The sequence below is a fragment of the Acipenser ruthenus genome, chromosome 10 (genome assembly GCF_902713425.1).
Source record: "Acipenser ruthenus chromosome 10, fAciRut3.2 maternal haplotype, whole genome shotgun sequence".
NCBI classification, from domain to species: domain Eukaryota; kingdom Metazoa; phylum Chordata; class Actinopteri; order Acipenseriformes; family Acipenseridae; genus Acipenser; species Acipenser ruthenus.
The window spans coordinates 44,469,818-44,480,927 of NC_081198.1; the positions used below are offsets into that span (position 1 = coordinate 44,469,818).

Consider the following 11,110-nt stretch of genomic DNA (forward strand, 5'->3'; position numbering starts at 1 on the left):
CATGAAGCGTCCGAGTCGGTAAAGTGACGCAGGATCTCTCCTGACGCGAGCGCTCCATGCAGGACCTTCCATCCCAAGTCCCCAGCTTCTCTGGAGACCAGCGGGAAGTACAGGGCCTCCCACTGGGGACTCTCGCCCTCCTGGGGTTGGAGGGGCTCCCGCCAAGCGGTATCTCGGCGGGAGACGAGGGCGGGGAAGTGGAGGGTGTGGAGCCACTCTGACCGCTCGCGATCCAGGAGATTCCAGACTCTGGTCACCTTGGCCGAGATCAGCGCGCGCCGCACCGAGGGGGACTCCAACGCCTGCGCACCTAGGTGGGGGTTGTGCAGCAGGGGCTCCAGAAGGAGTCCTTCGCCCTCGGTCGGAACGGCGTCTCGGCCAACGGAAAACATAGTAAGCATATGTAAAAAATAATTTGAAAAATAAAGATGCAATGCTTGAATAACCATATTTTGTTTTCTTTATAGAATGAAAGGTGTAAACTTGACACTGGAGTAAATGCTTTGTGAATATTTTACTTTTGTTGTTGTTGTTAAAAGCGACATGGAATTACAGGTCTTACAGCAGCACCTAGATTTGTATGTCATCTTCATCTGTATGGTTTTATATTGAGATAGTCTGTGAGTTATTTATATACAGTATGATTTTAACCCCAAACTGTACATATTCCAGGACAGCTACTATCATTTTCTGTATACTTTGCTTTCCTGCCATACTTACAGTTTCCACTTACTCAGATAGTGTGTTAGAAAAAGCTATAGATTTATGTGATCAATGGAGATTTCTACAGAAAACTCCATTAACAAGTTTTCCTACAACAAATGAGTATGACTTTGTAGGCTTGGGCTAATCGAGACAAAACACAGGATTAACATAGCTCAAGGTTTTGATAAAGGTTAATTTGGTAAAAGTATGCATCAGTTTAAAGCAATTACCCACAGCTATCTGGCTGTACCTGTAGCATTTGAGTTGCCATAGGAACCTGTCGAGACCATAATGGGAATTTTCCCCATCATGATGAAGTACTAAATGTATTCATTACAGTCCGATTTACCATTCCAAAGGCTGTGTGACACTATACAAACATGTATACAGAAAGAAGAAACACGGAAAAATCGATGTTTATGTGCAGTTTAGCCATATTAGTTTTAATTTACATTCAGCGTCTATCATCACTCATCAAATTATAAACGGAATAAACTGTCAACTCCATTAGCATATGAAAAAAAATCAGATGAGTAAAATCTGTTAGAAAAAGGGCAACTGATAAATGAATCCTTAAATCAAAATTTAAATGTGTTCATTAATTAAGTTTTAGAGAGGGTTAAAAGGTATGTTTTATTTTTTCAAAGCACAGTGTAACCTAAAAGAATGTGAATATGGCCCATTTACAGGCTTTTTAACTTGCTTTGTATTGTATGTTTCAGATTTCTTTTTTCTTACTAACATGCTGCTCCTTGCCCCAGGATCTTCTCTGGAAATACGAGTGTGTTCTCTCTCTGTGAGTAATATCCCTGTTTAACTTGAGAAATAAATAAAACATGCCTCTAGAATCAATTATTTTTGCCATACTGATCGAGAACCCCCTTGCCTGGCAATATTTGCTTTTACAGTGCTACATTTTGATCATCCCTCGTAACACTGGCGCAGCTGCTGACCAATTCTAGGCATGACATTTCAATTAAGTGGATACATTCGCTAATCCTACAATTTAATTAAGTAAAATCTTTTAGCCTTGTTTGTCAAAATATTTGTGTAAATATGGGAATGTGTTGAATTATCTTGTTGCAATGATATACTGGATTATATAGGGAAAGTACCAGGCTGCCCTAGGGATTGTTTTCCTTGCTAAATATGTGCATTAATCACCCCTTTCACTTCTGTTTTCTTACTAATAAATCAGACAGAAAAATGAGCGAATGGTAAGTTTAACAACGTGCTTTCTTAATGTGTTGTAAGAACTGATAGGACCAGAAACTGAAGCTGTCACATCAATAACTTTCAGTATTAACACGTTGGTATGTCTGGAGAATACTTGCCAATGAGAACTGAAATGAGTCAGCATTCAATAATAACACATGCTTCACAAAATCTGAATATAGTGGGTGGTGAACAAGTAATGAAAGGATAGACCAGTGAATCAGGATAACGTTTCCTGATGAACGCTTCCCAGTAGCCAAAAACATCCCTTATTATATACAGAGGATGTTTGTAATCGGAATTTACTATTGTCTGGTGCATGTGTATGTACCTATTAATGTGTTATTTATTTATTTTTTTCTGTGTTGTGTATGTTTGTTTTGTGCTGCTGTGATGTTTGCCTCTTGACCAGATTGCAGCTGTAAATGAGAATTTGTTCTTAATCTTTTTATCTGGTAAAATAAAGGTTAAATTAAATGAAAATGAAATTTAAAACATTGTGGGGGGCCTACTAAAGTTACAGTAGTAAATGCAACTCAGTTTTATGTTTCTGTTGGTTGTTGTTGTTTATACATATTTAAATATTTATTATTATTATTATTATTATTATTATTATTATTATTATTATTATTATTATTATTATTATTATTATTATTATTTGTTTGTTTAGCAGACCCTTTATCCAAGGCGACTTACAGAGACTAGGGTGTGTGAACTATGCATCAGCTGCAGAGTCACTTACAATTACTTTAAATACAATGATTTAGAAACTACTGCTACAGCTGAGAACAGTGCATTTAAAGCCCCTTTGCTGTAAAATTTGAAAGTCAAGTGATTGATGCCTGTCTAACTGCTGTACATGTGTTTTGTATCTGGTAACCAAGGCAGTTTTTAGCAGGATATAGACACTGGGGTCATAAAGCCATGTTACCCCCTTCCACTTTTAATTTTGAAGTGACCCTTGGTACTGGTACTTTCGAATTTGACGATGGAAACATAGAGAACAACTTTCCACTGTGTGATACATTTACTATAGAGGGGACAATTTGCCTTGGATTTGCCTGTAGGGAATATATATATATATATATATATATATATATATATATATATATATATATATATATATATATTACAACCTTAACAGAAAATTAAACCTTTGCAGAACATAAAAAAAAAAACATATTCAGTAAAACCATGCAAATGGCAAAACTTATTTGATCAAAATTAGAAAATTGACTTATTTTCAGCCTTATTATAACTATGGATACTTTTTAATTAAACAGTGTCAAAGCAGATAGAGTCTTCACAAGCAAAAGCCACGTCAGACTCTTCTTGGAATGTACAGTTGAGTAAATGTGTTTCACAGGAAAACCTTATCTTATTTGATGCTGTTTGATGGTAAATTAAATAGTTTTTTAATTCTAAACAGCTCAATCTTGCACTCCAGTATCTTTTACAGTTAAAAATAAATCTTACAATTGAAAGATAATTATTTTTTATTCATAATTCAGCATTGGAATTCATGCAGCAACTTTAATTTGAGAGATTCCACAACTTAAAAAAAAATAATTGTGAAGAACGAAATTAGTAAAACAGGTCATTCTGTCATTGGATTTGACAGATTTCTCAACAACCGTTGTATAAATACATGTGCACACTCACACTTTTGTCTTCCATATCCCAAATAAATAAATACATATGTCAATACAGTATTAAAAGTTTTGGTATTTTGCAATCAATTTTATTATTATTATAATTATCTAAAGGTTCTTTATAATGTTGGTGTTTCAATCCGTTTCTGATTTTATGTTAACAAAGACAACACTGCAAAAACCAAGTTGTTGTGGTATTTTCAGATGACGTCAATTCCTAATTCTCTCCATGGGGCGTTTTCCTGAGGGTTTTGACATTTTGATAACAGTGGGCTAAAAACTATTTGTGTTCAATGTGTACAGGGATTGGTAGATGCAAACAGAAAATCATTTTTTAATATTCTTTGGCACTCAATCTAAATCAGTTTATGTTACTTACAAAAAGAGATGCCAGAACACTGTGTTGTGTTTTCATATACTGCAAATGGATAATTCTGCAGAGGTGGAGGTGGGGGGGGGGGGCTTTCTGTTGCTGAGGATATTGAATCTTTTCGATATATTTTCAGTTATTTGTATGAAAATACTACATTGCTGGTCCCCTTTATGAAGCAGCAATGCAATCTGTGTTCATTGTATTCTTAGAGCAAAAATCAAAGATAGCACATTTACCATCTGCTGTCAAACTGTTCCTATGTTGTCGTTTTCTATACTGGAGATAGCGCCACAAGAAAACAGCAGAATGAAATTGTAAAACAACATGGCTTCTGTGGATACAATGATGAGAGACTGTGCTCGAAGGCTATTTTCAGATGTATGCCACAGTGCAATTTACAATCACTGCAGCACTTTTAGATTGCTTGGCCCTTTAAAGATCTGCAATGCTTGAGTAAGCCCAACTTTGCAATGTACATTTGCATATTAAAAACAAAAACAACAAATCTGAAGTTTACTAATGTTTAACAGTCAGTCTGAATGCTATGACAATGACTACAATGTTACAAAACAATGTACCCCAGGCAGGACTGGGATTTAAGTTGGGTTAAGGCAGTAGTCCTCAAAGTGGTGCCAGCGAAGCCAGGCCGTCGTGCCCGCGGCAGCTGTTCTTAAATTATGGGTCGTGAACACATTTCTGGCGGGTCGTAGCGTGGGAAAATAAATAAAGCTTTAAATGCGTTTTCCAACAAAAACGTCACAGCAGTCTGTTGGTAGTGCTGCTCACTTATGCTGTGCTTGTATGTACTCGACTACGATCAACCAATTGAATATCTGCATTTCTCTGTGGTAGCCCAATCATAAGTTAGCTGGGTGAGACATAAACTGTGTCTGTTTCAGTTGCAGGTACTGACAGTAAGTTTAACCAATAGGAGAGTGTTTTACGCAGCTGTCCAATCATAAGCAAGCAGAGGCCGTTCACGGTATTATGCATGAAAACTGAAGGCGAGTGAGTAGCCAATGGGAAAGTGAAAGATTTGACAGATGTGCAATCATTCGTGAGCAGAGGTGGGGTGTTAATATGCCCGGTAAGCACTAAATTTCGCAGACTGTTATTGAGAAAAATAATACATTTCAGTATTTAGAATTTTATATATATATAAATTAAATATATATCTATATATATATATATATATATATATATATATATATATATATATATATACTGTATATGTCGCAGGAAGGCAGTGTTTAAGATAAGAACCTATACAATATTATTGCTGACCTGCATTCTTACCTGTGATTACTCTACATATCAACAATTAGAAATTACTTGTATCACGAAACAGATACCCAGTCAGCAAACTATAGTGGCTGAAACAGTGTATAAGTATCTACTAAATATTTCAGAATCAATTTTATTGTAAAAATGCATCAGTCTCATAGTCTGTTCTGTAGTGTTACAAAGCCAGTAATTTTATACCTGACATCTTCCTGTTGTTTCTCTTTAACTATATTGTTATGGTAACTTACTCTAATTGTGTTAACCGCAAAAGTTAAGTCCAAATGTGATGTATCAAATTAAATAAATGAAGCTTGTGTTCTGATGTTTTTCAAAGAAAAATGTATTTGATACTTAATTAATTACATCATATATTACAATTAAAGCAATCTCAATACAGATCTGTATAAAATTAATTAGTATAAGTATATCTAAGCTGTGCAATATTACACAAATATCAGTTTTGAGTAGGGTACATTGTGTAAGTCTGAAGCAGGAAAATTATTATTTTCATCCAATATTGACCCACCAACCTCCGGCAGGAAGAACATCGCATTTAGTAAGTCTGGATAATCAAGCCTGATTTAGGTTACAGAATGTAATCGCTGGAAAATGCAAGTATGGTAATAACACATACTTTCAAAACAATGATAAAACAGAAAGGACAGGGATCCCAAGAAAGCTGCAGTTCAAACAAAGCACTTGAGTGTACAGCGTCCATCGGATACTACATGGTCAAGGCCATGGAGAGAGGAACTACTAGCAAAATCCTTCAAACTAGAACATTTGGCTGATAAAGACTGCTTTCCTCTGAATCAGTGGCCTGGAGCATCCTGTGAGATCCTGGTAAAGCAGTCTTCTGCATTAAGAGTCCTGACATTATCACTGTTACAACTAATTATCACTGTTACAACCAAGTTACTAAGAAAGAGACACTACAGCACCACTGCATTATACAGTGGTGTAACACGTGACATTGGAAAGTAAGCAGGATTCATCAATGATGTAATTCTCCCCAAGCAGCAGGAAATGCAGTCAAACTTAGTGTGGTAAGTGCAGGTCAAACACTTCGTAAAGTTTCCTTTATCAACTCTTATCACCACACCAAATGGCATCATTGAGTTAGTTTAACAGTGCTACCAACTTCCTATTAGGAGAAGCTGGTAACTGGCAGTTGGTATACTGTCAGTATATATATTGCATTACAGTGAAATGGTTCAATTTAACAGTACAAAAAAAGAGCTACAAGTAACAGGGCCTTTAATATTTATATACTCATTATTTTAGAATTTTTTTTTCTGCAATGGCTTAAAACATATAAAAAAAACCTTCAGAGGCCATATTGGTATAATTATTAGAAAACTCTTACCCACCTGTCAGAAAGCTCCATTGCAGGGCACTACTGCACAGTGGAAGGGCACAGAACATTTAGATAACTTTAAAAAAATCTAAATCTGTAAAACATTAAAATGGATACATGAAGAATAAAGGCAATGTGTATCTGTTTCTAATTGCAATAACAACCTGATTATCAGGCATTACCACAATAGCTGACCTTACCTGTGTGTTAGGACATTCACCTTCGGCTAGTGATCTTCCGGACAGTAATATCCTCTAATTAGGATTCTATTGCTTAAGTATGGCTTCTTGTACATATCCAGTTCCCAAGCAGTATTAGTAAACCCGGAAATACGAATACGTTACTATTTCAGGGAAGTGTTCTTCCACTGCCATCATTGCAGTCAGATTCAGAAGGCGTTCTAAGTAGGACCTATTTACCAAGTCTGAACCATGAAACTCAAAACTTTCATCCAATACTGACAACCAAATTCTGGCATGAAGAACATCACATTTATTAAGTTTGGAAAATCAAGCCTGATTTAGGTTACATAATGTAACTGCTGGAAAATACATGGAAGGAACCTGAATATTTTCAACTTTAGTGACATGATGATAGTCTAAGTAGTAACACATACTTTCAAAGCAATGACAAAACATAAAGGACAGGGATCCCAAGAAAGCTGCAGTCCAAAAGAAGCACCTTAGTGTACAGCATCCATTGGATACTACATGGAGAGAGGAACTACTAGCAAAATCCTTCAAACTAGCAGCATTTGGGTCATAAAGGCTTTCCTCGAATTCATTATCTTTGGCTATTCTCTGAGATGCTGGTAATGTAATAGTTAAGGGTCCTGATATAACAGTTATCACTGCTATGACCAAGGTACTAGGATCACGTTCACCCCTGCTTTATACAGTAACACACGTCATCTGGAAAGTAGGCAGAAATCATATATGATGTCATTCTCATCAAGCAACAAGGAGTGAGTGTTATAAAATGCTTCCAAACGTTTCCTTTATCTAAGGTTAAATGTCTTTTGCTGATAAACCATGAGAGCCGGCAATTTTGGACAGCACTTTGGTTATAAAGAGCTCTTGTCAGGCCAAGTGAATACATCGATCGTAGAAATAATAACACGTATGTGTTAAGGAAGGGTGTCTCTAAACAAATCCAGGTGAATCTTAAATCTAAAAAATGCAATCGTTTTCAAAAGAGAAAGCTTTGAATAGGAAATGAAGCAGACTTTACATTATAGAGATAGGATAAAAGTCGCCACCGGAACTCTGGTGACGCATGTAGCTCCTGCAAATAGCTAGGTGCTGCTCCATTCAAGGCTTTATAGGTCAATAATAAGATTTTAAAATCAATTCTATATTGAACAGGGAGCCATTGCAAGGAGGCTAAAACAGGGGTGATATGCTCATTTTTTTTGGTTTTAGTCAAAATTCTAGCAGCGGTATTCTGAACAAGCTGTAGGCGGGACACCGCACGTTTTGGGATGCCAGAGAGGAGTGCATTACACTAATCAATTCTTGAAGAAACAAAGGCATGTGTTAGTCTCTCGGTGTCAGATAAGGAGATAATAGGTCTCAGTTTGGCTATGTTTCTCAAGTGATAGAAGGATACTTTAGAAACTTCCCTAATATGAGACTCAAATGATCAATCAGGTTCAAAGAGAACCCCCACATCTTTATTTCAGTTTTAGGATTTGATAAAAGACTGCTAGGGTCAAACTCATGCAATCTTACATTTTTTAGTTGGTTATGGGAGCCAACAAACATAACCTCTGTTTTATCTGAATTCAACATTAGGAAGTTTTGAGACATCCAGCACTTGATGTCAGCAAGGCAAGCAGCAAATAATAGAGACAAATTGATACCTATCAGATAGGTAAGATTAAAACCAGGATAAGACAAGGCCAGACAGTCCCACTAAGTATTTGAGCCGCACTTAGATCAAGAAGAATTAGAACTGATGGAAAGCCCAAGTCAGAGCTTATCAGTAGGTCATTTACAACTTTGACAATGGCTGTCTCTGTACTATGTGCAGCACGAAATCTGGACTGAAATTTCTCAGATACACCATTAAGAGTTAAAAAAAAACTTTGTACTTGAAATGCAACAACCCTCTCTAAAACCTCTAAAGACTGGAGATGGGCCTGTAGTTATTAATGAGCTACCTTAAGTGCTGAGGGAACAATACCAGAAGAAAGAGAACTATTTTTTTAATGTGCGTAATAATAACTCCAAGAGCATTTTTTAATAATTTTGTAGGAATGGGATCAAGAGAACATGCTGTAGTTCTCATGTGCTGAATCAGAACTGTTCTCAAACAATGGTGTGTGCAATTTTATACAGATTAAGATGAAGACTTATATGGCAAAACTGTAAACTGATTTATCCAACTCCATTTAACTAAAGCTTACGTTAATATCCGAATTAAAAATGTAGGTACATCATTTTAATCTGTGAGTTTTTTTTTAAATAAATTATAAGCTTTACTCTTACAATATTTTTGTAATTAACTAATTAAATAACCAAGTCTAGTGCATGAATAATGCAGGTTCCATGCAAATATATGCAAACTTAGTAGTACTACTACAGTATAAATTGTACAAAATAAAAAAGTATTACTTTGAGCAAGTTGTGAACCTATATAAAACTTACTTATATTCCATTGTTTTCACTGTCAAATACAACAATGTAATCTAAACAATCTGTATAGATTGATAATATTTGTTATAGATTGATAATATTTGTTTGGGTCTGCCGAGATATGCAGACCACTTTAAATGTTTATTGTCCAATCAGATGGATTTTATATTATCCAATCCAATCAACTGTTTTATTTTATTCTTTCTGCTTTTTTACAATTCAGACTGTAGGATGAAGTGAATTGAATGAAACATGCAGAACACAATAATATTTTAGGGAAGTGTACTTACTGGTTGAAAATCATCAGAAGTGCAGTTGCTTTTCTGGAATTGGCAGGACTTCAACATCTCTTTGAGATCGTAGCCGGCCCGATCATAAAACTCAGTCCAGTTAAAATTACAATTCTTTTTCTCTATCTCTGTCATTGTATTCAGTTGAAGAAGGTGCTTTGACTCATTTTGACTCAACTCTGAAGTAGGAACTGCATCATTTTCATCCAATAATCCCAGCCAAAATCCAGCATAATAAAGATCGCATTTTTTAAGTCTGGAAAATTTAACGTGGTTTAGGTTACAGAATGTAACCGCTGGAAAAAACAGGACAGGCGCCTGAACGTTGTCGAGTTTGGTGACATGATGATACTCTAAGTAATAACACATGCTTTCAAAACAATGATAAAACAGAAAGGACAGGGATCCCAAGAAAGCTGCTGTCCAAACAAAGCACTTTAGTGTACAGCGTCCATCGGATACTACATGGTCAAGGCCATGGAGAGAGGAACTACTAGCAAAATCCTTCAAACTAGAAGCCTTTGGTGCATAAAGGCTTTCCTCTGAAGCAGAAGAATAGAGCATCTTGTGAGATGCTGGCACTGTAACAATCTTTGGTGTTAAGTGCCCCGACATAACAATTATCCCTATTACAGTCAAGTCACCAAGATTAAAGCAGCACTACATCAGCCCCTGCCTTAAACAGTGATGTGTAACACGTGTCTTTGGAAAGTAGGCAGGATTCATCAATGATGTCATTCTCCCCAAGCAGCAATAAATGCACTCGAACCTAAAGCATGGTAAACACAGGTCAAATATTTCATAACATTTCCTTTATCTTAGGGTAAATCATTAGAATCCTTAACAGTACTAGCAGCTTCGTTTTAGGAGGAGGGGAAAAAAAAGTAACGATACAAATATACACATTAGCTAAAAAGTAAAAAGGGCAAAAGAAATTCGTAACTGGAGTAGTTGAAGTAGGGCTGCTTTTTAATAGCCGAGCAATCTCGTGAGGCTTCAGATAACTGGCAGAAGATCTCATTGATCTGCTAGTTTACTGCCAGTCCTGCCTACCAGAATTAAAGTGAGCTTGAGAAGCAGGGCTGATGGGATGTCAGCAGTTGTTGGGAAAGCGAAGTGACTCTTGGGAACTTTAGGAATATTTGATCTTGTGTGCTTGTATGTTCACAATAATATCCTGCTTGTAGCCACTCCATTGTTGCTTCTACTGTAATATTAATTAACTGAAACATATGCCCTATGTTAAAGGGAAATATCAACAGGTAAAAAAAAGTACCAAGCAACTCTACACAGAAGCTTTCGCATCACACATTAATGAGTAACACTCCACAAGATGTACTGTGTGCACTTCCAGACAGGAGCCTGTGGTCATTCTCCATTTAAGTTCTTTGCAACAGCCAAATTTATCTCTTACCTTGTTATTATTTAATAAGTTGAGTAAGTTTTAGCGCATTGAAACTTGGCAAGTTAAATTAAGTAATAAATGTAGTCTTACACGCCGGTCACAAAAATATAGGATTTAAAAACCAAATGGGAGCATACTGTAGTAGAAGCCTGCTCTGAAAAAGACCCTGTATTAGATTGAGTGCTGTAGTAGA

The 11,110-nt window shown here is 36.2% G+C and overlaps 1 protein-coding gene across 1 annotated transcript in view; it reads right to left on the reverse strand.

Annotated features, from left to right (window-relative positions):
• Positions 1-10,129, reverse strand: part of LOC117400358 (acid-sensing ion channel 4-A-like) — a 139,373-nt gene extending 129,244 nt beyond the window's left edge. Inside the window, exon 1 of the mRNA XM_034000206.3 lies at positions 9,513-10,129. Within this exon, the coding sequence (XP_033856097.2) occupies positions 9,513-10,127 (615 nt within the window). The 5' untranslated portion in view covers positions 10,128-10,129. The remainder of the gene's footprint in view (positions 1-9,512) is intronic.
• Between the last annotated feature and the right edge of the window lie 981 nt (positions 10,130-11,110).